General features: G+C 40.9%; 1 protein-coding gene across 2 annotated transcripts in view; it reads left to right on the forward strand.

The window, feature by feature from the left end:
- The window catches only part of dock11 (dedicator of cytokinesis 11), a 55,143-nt gene that overhangs the window by 24,411 nt on the left and 5,783 nt on the right, over positions 1-24,949 (forward strand). The window contains exons 19-49 of one of the 2 annotated variants that reach the window (XM_029526872.1): positions 1,090-1,182; positions 3,240-3,363; positions 3,586-3,698; positions 3,820-3,903; positions 3,988-4,077; positions 5,085-5,206; positions 5,303-5,372; positions 5,508-5,633; positions 5,922-5,993; positions 6,501-6,647; positions 6,802-6,885; positions 7,932-8,043; positions 10,330-10,511; positions 11,043-11,147; positions 11,534-11,606; positions 12,463-12,557; positions 13,938-14,058; positions 14,331-14,397; positions 14,763-14,810; positions 15,121-15,266; positions 16,896-17,011; positions 17,244-17,381; positions 18,222-18,404; positions 18,734-18,847; positions 19,927-20,142; positions 21,225-21,282; positions 22,193-22,299; positions 22,809-22,931; positions 23,380-23,493; positions 23,667-23,813; positions 24,445-24,655. In XM_029526872.1, coding sequence (XP_029382732.1) covers positions 1,090-1,182; positions 3,240-3,363; positions 3,586-3,698; positions 3,820-3,903; positions 3,988-4,077; positions 5,085-5,206; positions 5,303-5,372; positions 5,508-5,633; positions 5,922-5,993; positions 6,501-6,647; positions 6,802-6,885; positions 7,932-8,043; positions 10,330-10,511; positions 11,043-11,147; positions 11,534-11,606; positions 12,463-12,557; positions 13,938-14,058; positions 14,331-14,397; positions 14,763-14,810; positions 15,121-15,266; positions 16,896-17,011; positions 17,244-17,381; positions 18,222-18,404; positions 18,734-18,847; positions 19,927-20,142; positions 21,225-21,282; positions 22,193-22,299; positions 22,809-22,931; positions 23,380-23,493; positions 23,667-23,813; positions 24,445-24,655 — 3,601 coding nt within the window. Of the gene's footprint in view, positions 1-1,089; positions 1,183-3,239; positions 3,364-3,585; positions 3,699-3,819; positions 3,904-3,987; positions 4,078-5,084; positions 5,207-5,302; positions 5,373-5,507; positions 5,634-5,921; positions 5,994-6,500; positions 6,648-6,801; positions 6,886-7,931; positions 8,044-10,329; positions 10,512-11,042; positions 11,157-11,533; positions 11,610-12,462; positions 12,558-13,937; positions 14,059-14,330; positions 14,398-14,762; positions 14,811-15,120; positions 15,267-16,895; positions 17,012-17,243; positions 17,382-18,221; positions 18,405-18,733; positions 18,848-19,926; positions 20,143-21,224; positions 21,283-22,192; positions 22,300-22,808; positions 22,932-23,379; positions 23,494-23,666; positions 23,814-24,444; positions 24,656-24,949 lie in introns of both variants that reach the window. The other variant, XM_029526873.1, reaches the window with a different exon arrangement.

The following is a 24,949-nucleotide window of genomic DNA, read 5'->3' on the forward strand; positions in this document are numbered from 1 at the left end:
AAAGGCTTGGCTTGATTCAGACATCAGAACAGTTAGATCGGAACACATTAGGACATGCCATGTGGCAGGCCTTTCATTGCTAACTAAATTTAAAAAAAAAACTATGAATGACTAGTTCTACCAGTGCAACCAGTACAAAATATAATAGCCCAGCTTTGCACCATACATGTATGAACAGGCCAGTGTTGACAGATAAAATTCCAGGCATCTCCCTTAGCTATGGATCAACCCTCATCTGGAGTCAGGTAATCTCCCATCAGCCCTTCACTTGTAGCTACAGTAAGGGCGGCTTCCTGGAAAGTGTTTTTCCCATCGTGGCAGATGCTGTAGCTTCTCTGTGCCTTGTGATCTCCAAAAACAGATCTTTGCTGAAATCTGTGTAATCCTCCCCCTCCACCTTCTTTCCAGACTGAGACAAGCCTCTTCCATCCTCCAGGTTTGTCCAGTGTCCAGCTGTTTTTCCGATCCTGGCTCCTATCAGTCTCAATTTCAATCACTAGACTCCAGAATTCTGTCTTTCCTCTGGCCAGCTCTGCTCATTACTGTTCATTAGAGAGCATCCTGATTACAGTATCAAGGCAGCCATCGGAACAGGTCTGAATTTTTCCTGATGTGCCTCATTAGAAATGACCTGGTGGAGCGTGACTTTGTTTTTTTCCCCCCTAGTGAACGTAGTCTCAGCTGCTCTTAGACAAAACATATTGGTTGTGTGAGTTTCAGGGTGCATTCATAAACAATACAACATTCGCTGCTGCCAATAGCTCTAGTTGCCATTTGGAAAGGAAAATGAATATTTGTATCACCACACGTGGAGTGTGTTGGTTTTCTGTCATGGACATACAGCCAGAGGAGGGAGGGCTCTCCTGCTTCAGTGACAGAAGCTCAACTGTGTTTTGCAAGGCCTAAATAATGATAACATTTTTCATGATAAACTCTCTGCTGCAAAAGTTCTCAAGGCGATGCCGTCCTTCCTCCAAATGTTACCAGTAACCCCAGGTTGCTGAGTACTTGCTCACTACTGACATCAAAGTGCCAGATTCACAGACTGATGCGCTTGTTTGATTTTTTTTTTTTTTTTTTTCCCCCCAGTGCATCTACGGCAAGCCGGGGGACTCGCTCTTCACTGGCAGCACCTACGCAGCCGTTCTTCACCACAATCAGAGCCCTGAGTTCTACGACGAGGTGAGGACACTTCCACGTGATCATGACTATGATCATTCAAACACAGGTGTATAGGTGTTTTAATGACCCGGGGCCCACATTTTACATGTTTACAGTCTATCTCTAGTAAGAACAAGTCAGTCAGCGAGTCAGGAGAGAGAATCTAAGTCTTGCTTCTGATTGACGGAGTCATTCACTGAAAATTTTGTAGATTTCAGTTATACGCTCAAGCATGTCAAAGCCTACAAAGTTGGATGGGGGATCTGGATGGGTTGGACTTGGGGTGTGGCTTCGTTGTGACTTCACAAAGTTCCGGAAAGTCCCGACATGTATCGACAGTTTCTGAATAGAGACCAAAAATATTTCTCTGCGGACCTTTGATACTTTCACAATATTAATATATGTACATAGAGCTGATTCATCATTTAATAGAGGAAACTAATTATATAATCAGTTGTCTAAAACTCAATGTTACAGGCAACACAAAGTTGTTGACAGTCTTTTAAGAGAAAAAAAAAAAAACCCACTCAGGATAATTATGTTTTAGAACAGTGTGCTCAGTGCTGAAATTCCTCACTTAGTTAATCCCATAAATCTGCCTCAGGGGTAAGAGCTGTGATCTCACACTAGACTGGTCAAACACACACACTCACACGCACAGATACGTGAACCCAGGAGCTCAACAAAAAAAGGTCAGAGTACTGTTAAAGAGGGGAGGGGGTCCATATGGCCCTGATGTTAAACAGATTAGGACTTTAAGAGACCCCTCATTCATCTGAATGCAGTTTGGCACACACAGTGGCACGTTCGCTGGGGTTTGCCTCCACATGCTTCAGCTTCCAGTCACACTATTTGAGAACTTGCGTTTTGTCAGAGCAACATTCATCTCTGTATTTTTTACGCTATTATACTGAGTAAACTGTGCTACAGTGTGCTATATGATATTAACCTATTATTTTTATTAGCTATTTTGATTATTACCCAGAAGGCTGACATTTTAGGGAAGTCGACCTGTCACGTACAGTTTTATCTCATTCGCCCATGAGAGAAGTTGTAACCAAGTGACACATATCCATGTCATGAGCTTTCGAGGCATATTCATTCAGGATGCTCTCAAGAAATATGCAGTGAGTGAGACTGGATTTTAAGGAGAGTCAAATTAAGTATCTCTGCTCAGCCATGTGTCATTTCCTGTGCTAGAATCATCCTGCGGGGAGACACTGAGAAAATACATCCTCTCTCCAATGCTGCCTCCTTGTGGATGAAATGCTTTAAGTTTGTTTCAACATGATGCCACAAATACAACTATAGTTCCCTACACAGATAAATGTTAATGCCATTTTTGATTCTGCTTTGATATAAGGTATTATGAGAGAAGAGTGAGTGGCAAAGCTGCGGGGCTGATATCAATTAAAAATAGTCATCAATTATTAAAAAAAAAAAAGACAACTCTGAAAACGAGATGCCTCAGTTTCAAATTCATTTAGCAATAAACAAACAAAAATCTTAAAAAAAAAAAACAAGAAATCCAGAGAAGCACTACCAAAATGAAGGTCAAAATTTGAATGATGGTGAAATATATAGGCAGGATATAAAAATTGACTTAGTCTCTGTGGCCAAGGTTGGAACTGAGCACCTACCTTGAAGTCAGGAGCTGGTCGTTGTTGTTCTAAACAGGCATGTAGATGCCGGTCTGTTTATAACTAGATACTTGAAAATTCTGGAAAAAATAAGACTAAATTTTCCGCAAAATAATGAAGGCATAACTACATATTTCTCCTGAATGCATTTCGAGGACAGCTGTGTTTACCCACTGTAAAGTTGTTATTCTCTGCTTATAGTGAGGCAATGTATTCTGTTTCATTTCATTTTGCAATCTTTGTCTTTAATTTGACATTATCTGTGGTATAATCTGTTGTATAATCTGCTTTATAGGCTTTTATGGATGACTGATAAGGCATGAAATGTGAATGTTATTTGAGCGTGCAGTAGCCGTTCACATTGTTTGCTTTGTATATTCCAGGAGCGTATTATTTATAAAAAGCTTAAAGTAGCATACATCCTGTGTGTGTGTGCAGGTGAAGATTGAGCTGCCGGTCCATGTCCATGAGAAACACCACATCCTCTTCACCTTCTACCACATCAGCTGTGAGTCCAGCAGCAAGGCGAGCAGCAAGAAGAAGGAGGGTGTTGAATCCCTGGGTCAGTCTGATGGCAAACTGTTTCCTCCTCTTTTTACTGTCGACAAACAAAACAACAACAACAACAAAAAAAACAACAGCAAGACAACACACCAACTGTTTTTTTTATGTCACAGATGATTTATTTTTTTAGAAGGCAATGTTTCCAATTGTACTGTTGCTCGACGACATTCAAGCATGTTAGTGTTTTGTTGAGTGTTTGTCTATTTTTCATCCTCCATAGTGGGCTACTCCTGGATGCCTTTGCTAAAAGATGGGAGGATGCAGTCATTAGAGCTTCAGCTTTCTGTAGCTGCCACCCTGCCTGCTGGATACTTGTGTCAAGACGCAAGGAAGGTAGAGACACCCCTTCTGACATCAGCAGCCATGGAAAATTTACAGTTGAAACTGGCCAACAACTTTAACTTTTGCGGTGGTAAAGGATATTGTTGGAGCTATTTTGTGTATTTTGCCTCAGTCCCAGCCAGATATCAAGTGGGTGGAAAATGCCAAGACCCTCTTCAAAGTGAGGACCCATGTGGCATCAACGATATACGCTCAGGTAAAATTCATTTTTCCTGCGCACACTCACATATATGTGAATTCATTGGTGGATGGGACTGACAATGGACTGTTTCACCAACAGGACCTGCATCTACACAAGTTCTTCCAGCACTGCCAGCTGATGAGGACGACATCAGAAGGCAACCCAGCCGAACTCGTCAAATACCTGAAGGTGAGGGGTTGCAAGGCGCCCCGAGATGAGGGACCAGTTTACAGACATTGATCATGGACAAAAAGGTTTTTAGAGCAGCTCTAGTTCATTTAATGGGCTATACAGATAAGACCAGTAAATTCAATCAAAATACAGATATAAGAGTAGGAAATGAACCCAAGACAAAAATCTAAAAATCCAATTTCAGGTTTCACTGTCACAACCTCAGACTGCATCTTAAAATGGTCGCAGTACCAGAGCTGAAAAGTCAAGGCAGTGCTCAAGAGCCTTAAAACTGCATTCTACCGTATGACCGGTAGGGAGCGACTCTACCTGGTGCAAAAAGAAATCTGATTGTTGTGAAGTGTAAAACGGACCATAAAGCAGGACATTCGTTACGGTGTGAGTGCTGTGTGATGGACCGACTGTGCCACACAATCAGGAAAGAGCCACCCCTCAAAAAAAAAATCAACCCGCTGACCGCCAAATTACAAGCTTAACAAACGAAAAAGAGCAGCTCAAAAACGAATGATTAATATCAATGTGAGTTGACACTGTAGTTATGCTACTCAATTTTTTTTTAATGATGGGAGGCAGATATTCACAATGAACAAATCATAGTTATGCACGTATGATTTAATCTATGCATCTTTGTTTGAACTTATCCTGCTAATATAAAAAGCAATGAATTCAACATTTTTGAAAAACAATCCTCTGTAGATTTATCTGGTTTTACTCACATTCTGATTATGTTTTTATTTCTTAACCTCCTGGCCATCACCCTGCCCCCAGCAGTGTTCAGAATCTGATATAAGCCATGAGGTACAAACCTTCCAGTAAAACCAAATTAATTACAGACAAAAACAAGAATATGATATGAAACTGATTTTCCTCAGAAAAATCCCACACTCTCCAGCAGCGACCAAGTTCAGTGTCAGGACCGATGCAAAGTAGTTTGTATTTAAACAAGATGGCAAGCTCTTTTCAGCCACTTGTTTACCTCTCTTACCTCTTCCTGTTTCCCACAGTGCCTGCATGCCATGGAGACCCATATCATCATCAACTTCCTACCAACAGTGCTGATACAGTTATTTGAGGTGCTCACTGCAGCCAATAAAGAGGCGCATGAGATTGCAGTCAACTCTCTGCGGTCAGTTGCTTAAAAAGCAGCAACAAAATAACATCACTTCAGTGTTCCGTTTAAAACTGAAGAGAAGGCTAACAGCAAACCACTTCCTCCTTTCAGGGTGATCATACACATAGTGTCCAGATGTCATGAGGAAGGACTGGAACACTACCTGCGCTCTTTTGTCAAGGTGACTGACCACATAAACATCAACATCGGCTCACAAACATCTTCTTACTTCCATAAAACATAACAAGAGTTGCATAAATTGATTTGTGTGTTGTTTTTTTTTTTTTTTTTTCCTTCACTTTTCTTTCATCCTCAGTATGTATTTGTGACCAATAACCCTGCATCAGGAAACTCGGCGACCACTCACGAGGTGCTCGCCACCGCAATCACGGCCATCCTCAAGCAAACTGCAGATTTTAACACCAGCAACAAACTGCTCAAGGTGTGTTAGTCCCCCTTCACCCAGCGAGTTGCAGTGTGGACACCAAACAGCAGGCGGCGCCTCAAAGCAGGGAGAGCACCTGCTTTTCTTGAGCCTGTCCAGGCATTGGAAAACATGCTTCTGCTTGTCCCGTATTTCCTGTTATCGCCGTGAGAGAAGCATATCTTTCTTTGTTGTTCACTTTTTGTTTCTGAGCTTTATATGTGTTGTTGCTGTCCAAGGAAGGCTGCACTTTGGACAAAACCAAAAGTAGTCTGACTCCAATTCCCTTTTTATTCCCCTCTGTAGTACTCCTGGTTCTTCATTGAAACCATGGCCAAATCAATGGTCCAGTACCTGCAAGAGGGAAACCGCATCAAGGTTTGCTTCTTCTCACCTCTCACAATCCAAACTGGTCAGATTATCACACACTATGTGTTTTGTTTTTCACCCACCTCTTTGTTTGGCAACTTGGTTGCACATGTGCATGGTATGTACGTGTGAATTACACAAGTCAAGTTGTACCATATCTGGTAAGAAGCCGTGGATGTATCTAAACTAAATCTCACACATATCCGTAGACAGGGCAGCGGAGTGATTTGGATCATGGAGCCACGTGCATGTTTGGCATTCTTATGCTCTAGTCTGCATTTTATCTGGATCTGAGCCAGCCAGGCCTTCAGCGAACAAAGAGATGTTTGCTGCTGTTGAGGAATTAGAATAAGACCCTTTCAGAGAAATATATATATATATATATATATATATATATATATATATATATAGCATATAACCCTATATAACCCTAACCCTTTAACATCAGAACTTTTTTATTCAAGTCCTCTATCCTTACATAATTATAAATGATGTATGACCCGTGCATCTTCTCAGATGCCACGGGCCCAGCGCTTCCCTGACAGCTTCCACCAGGCGCTGCAGTCGCTGGTGTTGTCAGTGATGCCGCACATCACCATCCGCCACATGGAGATCCCAGAGGAAGCTCGCTGCATCAACCTGAGCCTGGCTGCTTTCATTAAGGTCTGTAACCCAGTTCGGATAAAGGCTGTTTTTGTATCCAACGTGCCTGCTTTCAAAAAAAAAACAACAAAAAAACGGTTCATCTCGGCAGTATGTATTTTATCTGGCATCACACCTCTTGCGTGGACTAACCAGGGCTTTCCTCTCTCGACAGAGGTGCCTGACCTTCATGAACAGAGGCTTTGTCTTCAGCTTGGTTAATCACTACATGTGTCATTTCAGCCTCAAAGATCCCAAGGTACTGAACATCCCACAGAATGAGCAGACATGATCAGTGACACTCTGGGTGTAATCTGTAAGGAGAAAATTGTGAGGGAGCTGCTTGGAATGGACAGTTAGAGTAACACGTTTGCCTTTCCCCCCCCCTTTTTTTAATAAAGCATTAATTAATTCTATTAAGTGATCTATTTCCTATTCAATTATTATTGTTGGGGTTGTAACACATTTTTAGCTCATAGTTTTATTATCCAGATACAACATTTGTTGATGTGTTACTTGCGCAGAGAGCTCTAAAGCAGATGAGCTCAGAATATCACACATTTGCTGCACAGAAACATGAAACGTGCACTGAAACACACAAAAAACAAACAAAAAGGCAATACAACAAAGCTGCCTTTTCAAGTCAAAACCGATGGACAACAAAAGCATCACAGCACTTTTTGCACTTTTTATTTGTAATCCATTTCTTTGTCACAGAATTATAGACATTTTTTAAGTGAAAAAATAAGAAATCAAGTTCAGTCAATTCCAGATATTTATATACTTTGTATAAATGTGCAACTTGTGTTTTTATGGCAATTTCTGTCACATTTTTAACATATTCTATGATTTCATATTGAAGAAATAAATCAAAAAAGGTTCAGTAGGTTGTTTTTGTGTTATCTCACCCTGTAAATGTGGAACAGTACAGCAGTGTGTTAACATAAAGAAACTTACTTTTCAAGACTCAAAGGGCCCATATTTTAGCCTTTTTACCTCTGTATTTCATTCAAAGTCCTTTTGTGTATTATTTTTCACATGTTTGAAAGTGTATATTTAACCTGGACACAGATTAAAAAAAACAAACTTCTTATTCCCCTGTTTGTTTCTGATAGCAATACATTTGACTATCAAAATGAGCTGAAACTGATACCTTGGGGGTTTTGTACCGTGAGTCACTGTGAACAATTTGGGCATGTTAACAAAAACCTGTTGTTGCCAATTAATTTCTTTCATGGGCATGATGGAGAAATTTGTATACATGCACGTAGGACTTCGACACTCACAAATGCTTATCTCACGCAGGTGCTGACCGAAATGAAATTTGATTTCCTGATGACTGTGTGCAACCACGAGCACTTCATCCCACTCAACCTGCCAATGGCTTTTGGGCGCACAAAGCTGCAGAGGGTTCAAGGTGAGAGTCAAGCCCTCATGCTCCCTCTTTCATTGAATGCGTTATGCTTCGTGCCACACACGTAACCACTCAGTAGCTCGTGCCCTCATGACACCCGGCCCTTCACTCACCTTGCCCTGACCTGCACCCACCACACTGACCCTTTAATCCACCTCATGCCCATGCACACAGGTGTGTTATTAAGAAGGCGGTATTAATCCGACCCATCTAACAAATTTATCCTACACTTATTTAACACAACCACAAGTGGAAAGCAAACGTGTGTGCTGTAATGCTGCATGTGTACATTTTTACTCCCAATTATTTTATTTTTACCTGCCCCCCCCCCCCCTCTCTGTTTTTTTTTTTTTTTTTTTTTGTGTGTTTATGTGTGTGTGTTGCTTGTGGTCAGATTTTATTCCGTATGCGACGGAGCTTTTTGGCCCTGTAGGTAGGTGATGCTCACCCCTCCATTATCGCCTCCTTTGTTTGCTGTCGCCGTACGAAAACACCCCGCGCAAAACTTCTCCTGAGTCTGCTATACCCCCTCCCCTCACGACCCCACCCATCCCATGCACTACTGCTCGCTCCCTCAGCACACTGCTAATGCTAGGCTAATGCTCTCATGTGCCTGAGCCTGTGTCTTGGGCACAGGAGTTTGGCCATTTACTGACCCTCCTATCTTAATGCATAATCAAATTCATATTTGTAAACACTAAACAGAAAAATCTCTCACCAAGCTCTTTCTCTCTCTCTCTTTATCTCTCTGACTGTCATTGAAGAAGATAAATGTAGATGACTCCTCAGTTTCCGAGACTGCATTTCCTGTTTTACTACTGACAAAAGCAGTTATTTTGGAATTGTATCGATACGTCTTATTTTCCATAAATCTTCCTCTTGCTGATTTATTGATCTTCTCTGAATATACAAAACAACACTTTCCACCTTACATTATGCATTTCCTCATGTCGGCGATGTGTAATGAATGATCTGGATTCCTCTCTTCTTCTGTGCTGTGGAAACGGTCATGTCTGTGGTCAATGAATTTGTTGCGTGGTCTTCTTGCTGTTCTGCTGCATATTGTTCAACTTTGAATGACATCTAAATCCTCGGTTATTAGAGGGTGAACAGTGAACAAAGTACATGACTTTTCCCAAACAGTATTTGCTTTTCTTAAACTTGACTTGGCTTTTATTCCACTAGACTTAAAAGACAATTATGGTGCGGATGGTTCCACTGTGTCTCTTTTAAACAGAGCAAAGCCTTTGGTCTACACACATTTTTCTTTTTTGAAAATACCATAGGCTACATACACAGGAGAAAAACAGCAGCCAACTCATAAATAAAAATACATTTAGTCATGCTACTGCATGTTTGAGCAGCTTGCTGAGAGTCATTGGTTGGGTGACAAAAGGGCAGGAGACTTTTTGTCCAAGTGTTGGCCTTTTTTAGCTTGAAAAGGAAATATTTACTAAATTACAGATATTACAAATGTGCAGTTATTCCACAAATAAATCTAATAATTTCATTAGGTTGTTTTAGTATTATTAAGCTCTGTAAATGTGGAACAGTACAGCAATATGTTGATATAAAAATGTAGGTGTCATATTTTAGGCTTTTGAAATCCAGAGGAGCTGTAAAATATTTTTGGTTTTAGGAACTAAAATCCATCTCAGTGTAATTTTATTATGCTTCTCTCAGGCTACTTTTCATAGAACTTGTATCAACAGGTCTGTGATGGTGACTTCTGGTGGGCCTGGGTGGTGACTAATTGTTGTGACATCACAACACATAAATAATAAGTCACATAAATTTTACAAGCTCGTGTCAAGGCTTGGTTTCTGAATGCAGGCTGTGTGCATTTCTCCGTGGACTCAGACCTTTGATACTTTCACATATGAATGTAGAACGCAGTCCTGCTTTCTAGTCAAAGACCACATGCACATTTACTTTTATGCTGCATGGGACCTTTAAGCATTTTTTTTCAAGCACAGTCCACCACTTTAATTCAATAAAAATTTGATATCTTTCATTTGTAATGGAGGGTAATATTTCACCTACAGTTGACTCACATAATGGAGTTGTGTACTTTGTCCACCTTTGCTAAAAAGCAGATGCTGATAGCTTTTTAACAGTATGTACAACAAGCTCTAACATAACAAGATGTGAAGCACTCTTATTTAAGTATGAGGAAATGCCTCTTTGTTCATGTGGCAGTCTCATTCTCAACTAAATGCTGCATTCTGGCTCCCTAGTCTACCCTAGGTTCTAACTAATTTACCGTAACATTTTCTGGCACAACCACAGAACAAAGTCTGGAGTTCAGCCTGACTGAGGAGTATTGCCGCAACCATTTTCTGGTTGGCTTGCTTCTGAGAGAGCTGGCTGAGGCCTTGCAGCAAGGGACCGAAGTGAGGCAGCTGTCTGTGAGCGTACTCAAGAATCTTCTCATCAAACATGCCATGGATGACCGTTACACTACCTTTAAGGTGAGGAATGGCGGTGTTAATGGGAGGAACCAGAGATAGCAAACATCATCAAAAGAGAAAGGGAGAGAAGAACAGGAAGTACTTTTCCCATAATTATACACATTAACAACATTTTGATCATGTTTTCTATTATCAATTTAAGGTTGGGTCAACCACCCTGAATTCACAGAGCACCTGCCATGCTTGACTGCACATTTCTTAGTAAAATTAAAAGATAACCCAAAGATCTTTGTTAAGCAAATATACAATCAGAACCTCATTGTTTGGAGGCATAAATAGTGAATGTTTGCCTAAAAGGTCTGTCACAGGTCGCAGTCTGTACATATGATAAACTGTATTTTAACAGCCATAACTGATGTCTGTTATGCAAACAAGCCTGCGTTTCGAGTGCGGGCAACATCTTGATCAGCTGAGCAAAGATATGCTTTTTAGTCCAGGAGGGGACCTGGACTGTTACCCTCCTCTTGTTACATGTGTAGCCACAATGTCTGCTTTTGTAACTTCATGAATTCATGTCTCATCATGTTTCAGAACCAGCAGGCCAGGATCTGCTTGCTCTACTTGCCCCTGTTTGAGCTGCTGTACCAGAACCTGAAACAGCTGTCTGCGCAACCACGCACCTCCAGCCCTGGCCTCGTCCTCAACGTGAGTCCCTTTGCCCAACCCTGGACTGCCTACTCCAGGTTAAACTTCTCTAAATCAGACTGCTGTCCGTTTCAAAGATAGTCAGCAAGATTACTACTTACCACCTCATTGGGTAAGAGGAAATCAAATTTTAACAGGAACAAATGGCAAAATTGCAAGTTTGTTGGGAGGTTCCATAGTTGCATGTTTTTGGACTCAGCATCTGGAAAAGATAGATGCGTGTGTGTAGTGATTAAATGCAAATTTCTAACAGTTGTAACTGTAGGCATAACTGTGTTATCAGCGCCTCCTGAGCATTCCTGGGGTTTAGGTTGCTGAACCTGAGCCTGATTGTTCAGTCTTTTCACTTCTTCCATCTCGTGGTCGTGGTTGTCCAGGGCTCCAGAGACGACCTCATATCAACCGGCTCCACAGACAGCAGGAGAATCAGCACAGCTATTGAAAAAGACCACGGTCAGTCCTGCACTGTGGTTTGCTGCACTGAACACATGCCTCCTGGCCTCTTCCTGTTTATGCATCATCTATTATTTCCGCTGCCGAGGCCCCCTGACACCATGTCTGCGCAGCAATCCTGACGCAAAACACATCTATTAAATAGCACTCTGTTTGAAAGCAGCAGCTGCATGCCAGACATGTTCCACGAAGACGATGATGCACATAGTTGTTTAATTTAGATTTACCACCAAGTACTTGGTGGTCATGCCATGATAAAGACATTTTGACTTTAGTACAGTTGAGAGTTTTAACAGAAAGAAAAACAACAACCAAATGAAAAATGAAAAATAAACCTATACCTCAGTCCTTTCAAATGACAGATGGGCTATGTCCTGCAAGGCCTGCATAGTTTTTCAACTGGCTTTTACTTTAAAGGGTTCACTGCTAAATATTTAACTTAAGTTCAGTTTATTTACTTTTCCATGAAATTCACAACCCACACAAACAGGCAAAAACAAAGCTATCCTGACCACGCACACGCTTCCCACGATGCACTTAAATAGCCTCTTCTCCCTGTGGACGTGATGCTGGTTTTGTCTCAGACTCCTCAGAGCTCCCTTGCAACCACAGAAGGCGCATTACAACTGGTTTCATGGGCACATAGGATCTCCCTGTGCAAGACCCTTAATCATTCATCAAGCGCAAACTGTTTATCTGCTACTATCATGTTAACAGTAACCTTTTCCAGCCAACAAATACAGCCAACCTGAAGTGATTGATGTTTGCGAGAGCATCCATTCACTCCCTAAATCGGCAAATACTGACTTATGCTGTTCTGATTGGATGCTAATATTACTCTGCTCTGTCTTGGCTGCAGGTCTGGCAGCTCAAAATGGCCTTGTTGTGAGGAGAGAGGACTCCAGGGGCTCTCTGTTTATGGACCCAGGGACACCAGACAGCATTGAGGTGAGAGTCTTCCCCATCTGCAGATCCGGTGTCAAACACTCCCCACCACCATTTTGCTGCAGACCTAAGCTCAGCTGCAGCGAAAAAAATATTACCTCTGCCAATAACCTTTTTAGTAAAAGTAACCGAGTGAAAACATAATTTTGATCCAAATCTGTAGTCTCCATTGCATGTTGTGTAAAAATATTTGAATGGTTTCCCATCTGTGTGAGCGGTTGACTGTTCCTGCTCTGCAACTGTGGCACATTAATGGAAGTAGAATTTATTTTGCAGTTACAATATATTTGTCTTCATTGAACACAAGCAACAAATCTATTATGATAAGTCTTTTGATCACGGCTTGTCACACTCAATGACACCACATGTTCTTTTCTTAAGGAGAAATTGTATTTATAGTGGGGTTCTTCTTTTCATTGGAAACCACACAGCCTTTTTCTTGTTGTTTCATGTGATTTCAGGACACCAGGAGTACGCATCCACTATGTAGGTCATACAACCAGATGTTAAATATAAACAGACTGAGGAGGGTTATTCATTATTTGTGTAAGTCATAGCAATTTCTTTAGTTAAGTTAAGTTAAGGGGAAACAATGATTTCTAATCAACAGCTGAATAAACTGATGTTTCTTCATGCAGATCTAGGTAACCTCCTAGCACACTAGATTTTATAATCTGATCTAATCTAAACTTCAGCCTGCAGATGTCCTTTTATTAATTTTATTTATTTATTCATTTATTTTTTATTTTATATTATATTATAATTATATTTTATTTTATTCTGTTTGTATTCTGTCTGTACAGAGATGTGGCAATGTGTGTTTGTTTCTGAAATATAAGTGCCGGAAGAATTCCTGGTTAACGCTTTGTGATGCTGACCAACAATCTTAGCAACTTAGCTGTTTCAGAAAATTACTGTTCCCCATTTGGAAGTGAAACTATATTCAAAGCCATGTTTTCAATTTGGGTATCAGAGGAAAGCACTGAGAGACGATAATTTATTACCAACTCCCAAATTTCCATTATAAAACCAGACTCCTGCTGATGTTTATTCTCTTTGATGTTTAATGTGGTAATAAAAAAAAAAACAAAGCGATAAAACAACAGAGAGATAGTTATTTAATAATATAGAGTAAATCCATGCAATCTAGAGCTACAGTTCACTGTCAGATTGGCATGTTGTCCAGATAAATGTAATTGTTCTGCATCCTTTTCCTGCTGTCCCGCCTTTATTTCAAAGTGAGGTGTTTGACTGTAAAACAGATGATGCTGAATACCTAAGACAAATTTTCCTCCTCTCTATCTGTGCGTATCACTCTTTCATCCACACAATACCATCTGATCAGCGAGAGTGTGCTTTTGTTTGTGTTGAACTTTCCTTCAGCTGCAGAGACGTGGCTCCACCATGAGCAGCAGCCCCATGCCCCCCATTGGCAGACTGGGACAGTATGAGATCAAGGGCCTCCTTTTCTCCTTCCTCCACATCATTAAGACCTTGTCAGAAGGTCAGTGAAGCTGTATAGCCATGCTACACAATTACACACAGGATGTGATATAACCTCCTCCTGCTATTTTGGTATGGAGCCTTTGCAGAACTTGGCTTGGTTTTACTGAGCAAACAATAGGCTATGCTTCCACCATCAAGGACATGCAGATGATTTAGTTCCACTTCTCCCCTAAAATCAACAGGAACTATTTATTCAGACATTCATGTCTGTTAACAAGAGACAAAAACAACACAGATCTTTGTAAGATTTTGCTTTCTTTCTGTCCACAGACACTCTCATGGCCTACTGGAATAAAGTCGGCCCTCAGGACATCATGAATTTCCTCAGTTTGCTAGAGTGAGTTGTCACAATGGCCTGTTGTAATTTAGTTTTAGGATTATGTATTAATCTTCTTAAATGCCAGTAGTTATGTTGCATTTGATTTGTTTGTTTTGCGTTTTTGATTGCAAGCTGTTTAAAAAGTGAGATTCCAATTATAATGCGTAACTGCATCTGCAAGCATACACATCAATTATTCAACACACTTCTGTAACACTGTTCTAACTCTGTCTGCGGGGCTCATTGGCCCTGAGGAAACTTCAGCAAACAACACTCTTAACAAAACAATAAAAGCTTTCATTGCATGTGTTCCTTGCTGCAGCTAATGTGTGGCTTTTTTTTTTGTTTTGTTTTGTTTGTTTGTTTTTGTTAATTTCCTGCAGGACCTGTCTTGTTCAGTTTCGTTACAAAGGGAAGAGGAACATTGGCAGGTGAGCACTGTGGTGTTACCTGTTGTACTGTCTCATCTGCCTGAAATCTGACACTCAGCTAATTTTAGTAGAACAGGTGAAGTGCAACTACAAGTTGTCTGGGTAGATTGCATGTCAATAAAAATATATAATATATAAACAATATACAAATATAATCCCTTAATTATTTCTACAGATTATATTCAAAGTATACTCTAATCCTAACGCAATAGAGAAAACATCCTCCATCCAACACATTAATGCACTGCTCTCTCCCTCTTTCGCTCGCTCGCTGTCTTTCTCTCCCTCTTTGGATGTATTACTTATGTAGGAATCAGGAGGTTTGTGTGCCGAAGCTATTCTCCTCGGACAGAAAGTCTCAGACTATGCCGGCCATGCGCTGCAACCGATCCAGCCTCATGCAAACTAAGATACACCAGTTCAGCACCATGGAGGCCTCATTCACTCTCAATATAGGTAAGCACACAAAGAAATGCACAAGTTAAAGTGCAAATTATTAATTTGACAAGTAGGCGATTCATACACATGATCTATAGTGTCTCTAGCTGGTTCAGAAACTGAACAGCTCTTGGAACAGAATCTGGGAATAGCAAATCACTGAACAACAACACTAACAACAAATCCTGTCATTTACTGAGCAGCTTATCCACACAGGGTCATCAAATGGATAGGAGCCAATCTCAGCTGAAATAGGGCGAGGACGGGATCCACCCTAGACAGGACAAACAACCATTTAGGCTTACGCCTACGAGCAATTTAGAGAGACCAATTAGGAGAACATTTATGTTTTTGAACTGTGGGGAGAAGCCTAAGTACCCAGGGGGAACACACACAGGCACAGGGAGAATATATGAGTACTACACATGAAGGCCCCAGACTCAGGAACTGAACACAGAGTCTTCTTACTTTGAGATTTCCCCTAACAATAATTGTTCTGAAAACCATATACATCACAGTAATAGAATCAAGTACGCCATTTCTTAGAAAGTTAATTTATCATATACTTTATTCGGTTCACAAGTTCAACTGCTTGTAAGTCCAAATGTCTTATCAGGCAATCATATGGCAGGAACTCAACATTTTTAGACATGTGGACATGATTAAGATGATTTGCTGATGTTAACACTTTGAACAAGAAGGGATAAGAATGTGTGCCAGACAGACTATTCTACGCAGACTATGCTCTGAATGTATTTCCAAAACTGCTGATCTAATAGGATTTTCACACACAACCATCTCTTAAAACAATGGTTCGAACAAGAAAAAGTATCCATTTGAGTGTGAGTTTTCTGTGAGAAAATGCTTCGTTTTTGCCGGAGGTAAAAGGAGAATGACCATACTGGTCTGAGCTGATGGAGAAGCTGATGGTTTGCAGAAGATTATCTCCAAATGAACACAGGTCAAACCTTGAAGAAAATTTTCAGGAAACTGAGCTTAAAGAGGAAAGGGAAACTGCAATTCAAATGGGTGCATTAAAATTGGAAAATAGATGGATAAAGACATTTCCTGGTCTGCTGAGTCTTGATTTCCACTGCGACATTTGGATAACAGAATTCACCCTGCCCTGGTGAGGTGTAGTTTCTTGGCCCATTCGTACCAGTCTAATATGATTTTAACACTCCAGCCCAGTATTGTTCCTTCCTTTATGACCACAGTATACCATTTTCTGAGCGAGGTCACTGTGCTCAAATGGCCTCCACAGTCACCAGATCTCAATCCAGTCGAGGAACTTTGGGATATGGTGCAATGGAAGATTGCTGAGCTCAGCTGATCAACAGTTTCCAAACGTCTTTAGGCAGAACCCAATTAAGCAAACCTGTAAAAAAGATGTCTTCAAACAGCTGGGGTTGAAATGTTGAAGTGAGGATGTGGCCACATAAGTCAATAAAGCAAAGTCAGACTTTTACCTTCGTGAGATGTCTATGGAAATATTATTAGAGACATGCATGGCTAGTGAGTCATTCATGAACAACTAAATCCATCACACAAAGAAACTAAGCTGGCCAGATGTCAATTAGAACACTGTGGGTGTTTAAACACAACACCTTAATGTGTGCACATGTGTGCTGTATGTCGTTATTGTAGGCACTGGGCCATCGGAAGCAGAAATCCACCATCAGGCTCTGCTGGAGGGAAACATATCCACTGAGGTCTGCCTGAGTGTCTTGGATGTCCTGTCGCTTTTCACACAGTACTTCAAGGTCAGCACACACTCTCATGCACGGAGGGATACACAATATAAATAATACACTTTGTCTAAAATGCAACCAATGTGACCAATAGATATGTGGATATTTCCTGTAGCGTGTATTCAGTGTTAATAAATGTAAATCTACATATATAGATGTTTGTGTGTATGGACTTAGATGTGTATTGTATACAAATAATGCAAGTCCTCTAAAGTGATAAAACAAGTGTTTGTGTGTGTGTCAGACCCAGCTACTTGACAGTGAAGGTCACAACCCCCTGATGAAGAAGGTGTTTGACGTTTATCTTAACTTCCTAAAAGTCGGACAATCGGAAGCGGCCCTCAGGCATGTGTTCGCCGCGCTCAGGGCCTTCATCAACAAGGTTTGATATCACACTGGATTCTCTTTCACGCACTTGAACGCAGATTTTTTTTCTTTGATTATCCTTCTTCACCCTGGGAAAAACATGTAAACAGTTACATGCATCCACTTGTCCGGCCTGTGTGTCTCGCAGAAAACTAGAAGAGGCATACGATAAATACGACTTGTGTCCTGTTTTATTGCTTCCCTGTTGCCATATTCACATGTCCCCTTAATACAGCTCAATTACATTTTACAGTACAAGCGCGCTCTAAGAAGATTTCCAGAGTAATGGAATCACTCACTTCTACAGTAGTATCTTCTGAAAGCATCAGCGTGTTCCGCAATGTTCTAAGATATTTCGTGCTGTGAGAGACCCCCCAGGCATAGCTGGCCAACCCAGAATCTTTTTTATTGTGCCAGGGAACAGTGCTAATCATTCTACACCCCCGTCATTTTTGCAATAGTATCTCAGTATTTCTTTGAACGTTGTAGTGCTGCATACACTGGGAAAAAAAAATAAAAAATTGTGCAGTTATTTGTTCCCACTGTTCCTCACCCCTTATGTGAGGAAGTCTTTACCACATTTTGCCTGTCTTGATTTAATATCTTACAAAAATGGAAAAAAAAAAAAAAAGAAACTCAGAAAAATGACATCTTCAATTAAGATTCAAATTGGAAAATCAAACTTTGTCCAAGTGTAGATTTGCATTTATACAAAGTGTATTTGGACCTAAGTGCAGTAAAAGATAAATAGACAAATAACAAAACTGCATCTGTTAGGATTCACGCAGCCACTGCCACTTCCCTTCTGACCCCCACCCAACAATATAAATAACACCGCAACATGTCGCCCCACCAGTTCCCGTCTGTGCTGTTTAAGGGCCGCGTGACGCTGTGTGAGGCCCTGTGCTGTGAGGTGCTCAAGTGCTGCGTCTCCAAGCTGGGCTCCCTGAGGGCTGAGGCGGCCGCACTGCTCTACCTGCTGATGAGAAACAACTACGACTACACCAAGAGGAAGACATTCCTGCGCACACACCTGCAGGTAAAGTGTTAGTCCGTGAAGGAAGGCACAAGGAGAATGGGAAGCCGTACTGTCAACACACTTCCTTTTCTATAACCAGAAGGATGTCAGCACTTACTCACCCTAATGCTCACTTTTGACCTTTAGCCTTTTATCCACATGGATTTTTTTGCTTTCATAACAGATGGGAAGAATGAAAACCAAATGTTTAAACAGGTTAAATACAGATGGCCCGCTGTGTTTTAAAGTTTCCAACTCTCATGCAAACAGTAACAGAAAGATGTCCAGGTTTCCAGTGGCTCTCACTGGACCATCATCCAACCCTGCACTGTTTCATCCTTTCACTCCAGATCATTATTGCAGTGAGCCAGCTGATCTCCGATGTAGCACTGACTGGCAGCTCGCGCTTCCAGGAGTCACTCTCCATCATTAACAACTTTGCAAACAGTGACAAGGCCATGAAGGTATGCACATATCAACAGGCACACTCTTGCAGCTCAAGTCAGTAGTCAGGATTAGGATTAGTCAATACTTGTGTGAGAAAACACAGGACTTTGTTTCTGCAGCAACAATAACAGTACACATTAAAACTAATGCAACTGTCAGCTATTGTTCTGCTATTGTTTGCCAAGTTTAATTCAAATAAAGACTAAATCGTCTTCAGCAGCTTGATCCCATGTCTTGGTCACTCTGCTCCAAAAGTGAAATTAAATCTGCGCTTTTTTTTTTTTTTTGTATTCCTGCTGTTTGGCCTTTTAAACAGACTCATGTAAACTACTATGTAAACTATGATGGAGTAAAGGAAGATTTCTGAAAAGCAGTAAAAATCCTTGCTAACTGACAAATAATTTGATTTATCAAGAAGAAATTAGACAACTATGACACAGCAAAAAATGTCAAATGCCATGGTATTCATTTAAAAATGAGTATCGTGGTGTATAGTAGAAGACTTGGAGCCAGAGAACAAGACCATAAAATCATTAAGAAAATGTTTACTGAATTCTACTCAGGTGAGAAGTAAGGCCATTTTCCCAAAGACATTCCCAACACAATCTGATTTACAATCAGTGCAGTTGTCCCTGATGGTCATTAGATAGAATATCTGGTTTTAAGACGCTACAGCTGACCGCACAGCAAGCCACAAGTTCATAGATTTTATCTAGTTGTTTGACTAGTCATTCTGGAACACACATAACACCCCCAATAAGGTATAAAATGATACTTGAGCACACAAATCTGTTGCCCCTGTGCATGCTGGGAAGTTATTTTTCCTCAAACCGCAGACATATGGGTTCTGCTCATGGTTTTGATTCTCTTGTTGTGTTATTTTAAAATAAGAGCACAGTGTTTGAAGATGATTGAAGAATTCACTCCTATTGCACTGATAGAATTTAAATAAACAGAATGACAGTTGACGGATTGTTTTAGTCCAACAACCACATGCTGGATTGCAGAAGCCGCATCTAAAGAATAGGGCCTTTGTTTGGTTTTTCAATATATTCCTCAATTCACAAGGCTGTCTTTATTTGCTCGTCTGATCCAGTCTACGGCATTTCCTTCGGAAGTGAAGGGTCTCACCAAGCGGATCCGCACAGTGCTGATGGCCACGGCCCAGATGAGAGAGCATGAGAAAGACCCAGAGATGCTGCTGGACCTCCAGTACAGTCTGGCCCGGTCCTATGCTAGCACCCCCGAACTGAGGCGGACTTGGCTGGACAGCATGGCCCGAGCGCACCTCAAAAACAACGATCTCTCTGAGGTATCAACAGAGAGCTCAACCTGAAGTGATCACTGTTACATTGTCTGTCTGTATGTTTTATTTACCTTTGTTGAGATATTTTTTTTCTCAGACACAGGGCAGTCAGATTTGCAGAATCTCTTTATTGCCCTTAGACATCTTTCCATATTTTCTGTGGCCTCCCTTTTTTTTCTCTCTCTCTCTCTTCGTGTTCTGATTTTATTGCTTTGGTGTTAGAAATAAAGACATGTGTTAATGGTGGCGTATTAGAAGGATGCTTCCCATGCAAGAGGGCTGGAATTAATGAAAAACACACAAGGTTTCCATGAAACATGACTCACACTATATCATTCCTTGTTATGGAGGCTCATCATGTAACAAAACCCCAAGAGAGCGTGATAAAGAACCTGTAGGTGGATGTCTTTATAATACCAGTCATTAAACAGAGCAGTCATTTCATTTCATGATGCTTTGATTCCATTTTAGTACCAGAAAATAATTTGGACACACTCAACTGCTGCTTTACTTTTCTGGGGGTTGTGGTTGCGGTATAAGGAAGAATGCCTTTATCAGTATTGTCTGGGAGATTGAGTTTGATGCAAAGCTGGAGACCGTGTGGTCCAGCTGACCGACTGAGTACAAGCTCATTTATTATAAATTAGAAAGTGTTCACACGCAAGAAAAAACAAGTTGACACAAGACAACAGCAAATCAACCCTGGTTTGTTTGGCGCATGTTACTTTGATTCAGGTGGCATTTGTAAGCATGACACAGTACATGGCTATATTAGATAAGGTAAACAAGTAATAATAGTGCATATTTTGTACAGGTGTTAAACTTCCTGTTCAATTGAGGGTGTGGCTGGTATGTAGCTATGGCTCAGAGAATAATATGTTTACATGTCAGCGCTTTCACAAGCTTTCTCTCCACCAAATCAACCAAAGTAATGCTGTGTAAGTTTCAGTGGTGAAGCATTATTTCTTGTCCATACCGCAGGTTCATCTTTCTCTCTAAGCTGTGTTACATCTCTTTTTTGCAATATATGCTGTCCAGAGTTTTCACTAAACATGCCTTTGTTGTTGTTGTTGTTGTCGTCTCCACAGGCTGCCATGTGTTACGTTCATGTGGCTGCACTTGTTGCAGAATACCTGCACAGAAAAAGTAAGGCCCGCAACTCATCAACTCAAAACACACCATTTTAGGCCTACACACTGCAGCAGTGCATGCACTGTTGGCTGAGCTAATGTTATACCTCACTGACAAAGAACTCAAGAACAATATTTGCATAAGGAGTTAATCTTGGTGCCTCGCTGAGTTTGTCAGCATATAATGGCAGACACCCACATTCATACAACTTTTAGAAGGAAGGAGTCACACTACTTAAGAGTATTCTTACACTGGAGAACGAAGATCTCCCTGCACTCATAATATAAAGCATTCCAGTCTGTACACCAACTGTTGTTGGAAACAGCATGCAAACACTCTTCAGACTAATTATTAATAGACGACTGCCATGACATCCAGCAGAAACAACGGCCCAAACTGCGCTCTGTTCTGTTTCTCTCTCATGATCATTTGTATCCAATGCAAAACCTGATGATAAATATTCCCCTACGCAAATGTGACACCGTGTTTATCTCTGAGGCATGTTGGTGAATAAAGAGTTTTCGGGTGCAGCAGTTAGCGACTTCACACTTAACAGAAAAAAAAAAAAAAACCCCATAATAATTGTTTTGCATTAAGACCACAGGGACCAGCGTTTATACAGTGGTTGTGCTTTCATTGTGTAATTTATTATTGGATGTTATGAACCAAAAAGCGTGGTGGTTTACAGTGGCTAATATTTGAACTTTCTTTCTCTGACACTTGTTTTCACAAAACATTATACAAAAAAGGAGTTCATCGTTTCTGGTACATATTTGCATATGATTGCGTGTGATTTTTTTATTGTTTTTACAGCCACTTCCTCAGACAAAACATCTGCTGCAACTTTACACCCTGATGAAATGCAGTACTTGGTTGAGGCATGTGAGGCACTTTTTGAACCTGTCATTGTTGTTTGTTTCATCAGAGCTCTTCTTCAGTGGCCTTGCAGCTTTTAAGAAGATCACCTTGAATATTGAAGAGGAAGCTGCCATGAAGGAAGACACAGGAATGCAAGATGTCTATTACACTGAGGTGTGACCATCTGTGGATTGTTAGAAGTGAAGTGATATTGTGAATTGGTATTTAGACAGTCAGGCTTGATTTTCTTCTCGTTGGCGCTGTTGCCAAAATACATGTTTTGTTGGAAATGATCCTCTCTTTTGATTTGCTCTGTGTATTTGGCTATCCAAAGACAACATGAGAGAGAGATGAAAAAACTTCACTCAGATGTTTTTTGGTTCTTAAAATTCACAAATATAGCATTTTTTCCCTCTGAACTTTTTAGGAGTCTGATGCACTTTTAGTCTTGCAGCTAAATGTGTTTATTATTTCAATGTGTGTCTGTGACCATCAGCAGCCCTTCTTGGCATCTAGTTTGTTGATGTTTATTGAGTGATATGACCTTCATGAGGAATGAAGGTCAGTGCTGCACTACAGTGAATCAAAGGGGAAACAAAGGACAGACAAGATGCAGCAAAATATAACATTTACAGATAAAAAAAAATATGGAGCATACCAATCCAAAACTCTGTCTCTTTCAGGAAGTCTTGGTCGAGCACCTTGAGGTCTGTGTGGAGGCGCTGTGGAAAGCTGAACGCTATGAGCTCATCACGCACATCGCCAAACTCATTATCCCCATCTATGAGAAGCGCCACGAGTACGAGGTACCGCAGCAACAACTCTACATTCACAGATATCATACGTATGTAACCAGGGCTTTTTTTTTTTTGCAGAGTAATTCATAATAATGAGTTATACATGTTCAGATATACAGGCAATTGGAATAGTCTAATCTTTGTGATCTGAGCAGCAGGTCATTGGTTCGATTCCCTGCCCCCACTGTCCCGCTACTTTCCCTGTCAAATAAACAGATAAATGATAAGAAATGCCCTAAATGTTTTTTGGAAACTGCTCTGCATTTATTATTTGTTTTTGTCACATCCCCCACAAGAAGAAATCATATTCACTGATTGCCGTAACTCCCTCTGGCAGTTTATCTGCTAATCCGTGTTCCAAATATAAGGATCACATATCTGTGTATCACACCAAAATTTTTTTTTTTTTTTATTTGGGTTTTTCCAGCCATATCTGATTCCTGTTCTGTTTCTCCAGAAACTGAGCCGACTGTACGACACTCTGCACAGAGCATACAACAAGATAATGGAGGTGATACAATCAGGCCGCAGGCTGCTTGGGACTTACTTCAGAGTAGCTTTTTATGGACAGGTAAGCTGCAGTTGTGATGAGTAGCTCACAAAGTTGTGTCATTAGTGTGGATGTGTGCTGGAGGACATCCACGCTGGATGTCCTCCAGCACACATCCACACTAATGATGAGACACTTGTCTCATCATGCACACTTGTCTCATCATGTCTAAAACCGCTGTGCATTTTCCTCAGGGCTTCTTTGAGGAGGAGGACGGTAAAGAATACATCTACAAAGAGCCAAAACTCACAGGCCTGTCTGAGATCTCTCAGCGGCTGCTGACGCTCTACGGGGAAAAGTTTGGGCCTGAAAACGTCAAAATAATTCAGGACTCGAACAAGGTTCAGTAACTCTGTTCTTATTATCCTTGAGGTGCATTTGCGGACTTTGGCTGTCAGGTTCCAATAGAAATTAAACTTTTGATCATAACCCTGGTTTTGTGCTTATTTTTAAAATATAATTTGTCTAGCATAATGTGGGAAAATGTCATATCTAAAATCTGCGTTTCCTGTTTTGATGGGTCTGAGAATTGGTTACGTCCACCGCTCTCAGGAGTTAGTGGAGGTCTCTGAGGCATCTTCTGGTCAGCATAATGTTTTAAGATGCAGATATTACGTCTCCTTGGGCATATTAGGAAAATTTCGAATACATTTTGATGATTCATTTTCAAGAAGGCTGATTATAAACTGGGGCAGCACGTAGTGGTTAATGCTGTTGCCCCACAATAAGAAGGTTCAGTTCCCGGCCTGGAGCCTTTCTGTACATAGTTTCAGCATGTTCTCCCCGGGCCTGTGTGGGTTTCCTCCCACAGATATCACAAAGACATTTGCGAATTGGTGAGTCTAACAAACCGGAAATGCATAAGCGGTAGAAGATGGGTGAATGAATGTATGATTAAAAGTGTCTTGGACACTGCTCTCCCTGCATGCAATAACATACCGTTTATTTTATTATTTACTACTCTGTCTGCAGGTAAACCCCAAAGACCTGGACCACAAGTTCGCCTACGTCCAGGTGACATTCGTCAAGCCGTACTTTGAGGAGAAGGAGGCGCCGGAGAAGAAAACTGACTTTGAAAAGTGCCATAACATCAACCGTTTCGTGTTTGAGACGCCGTATACGCTGTCTGGCAAGAAGCACGGAGGAGTGGAAGAGCAATGCAAGAGGAGGACCGTGCTCACAAGTACACAAAGCACACACATTGCTGATATTGACATATGTTAATGACCCAAAGTGCATCGTGTATCTGTGCTATCAGGGGGGTGACCTCATCGCTTTTGCTGTCTTAATGGCAGAAGAGTGGCCACTGCAGCAGGTGCATGGTTAAAATGAGTCACACTAGGCCTCTGGACTGTTTTGGTGAAAGATTCAATAATCTTATCTTCCACTTCCCTTAAAAGTGAGGTTTGTTTGTGATCATTAACATGGCTCATTGGTTTTTAAAGGGATATGCTCCACGATCACAACCTGTATCGGC

This window comes from Echeneis naucrates, chromosome 18 (assembly GCF_900963305.1).
Source record: "Echeneis naucrates chromosome 18, fEcheNa1.1, whole genome shotgun sequence".
In the NCBI taxonomy this organism is placed as follows: Eukaryota; Metazoa; Chordata; class Actinopteri; order Carangiformes; family Echeneidae; genus Echeneis; species Echeneis naucrates.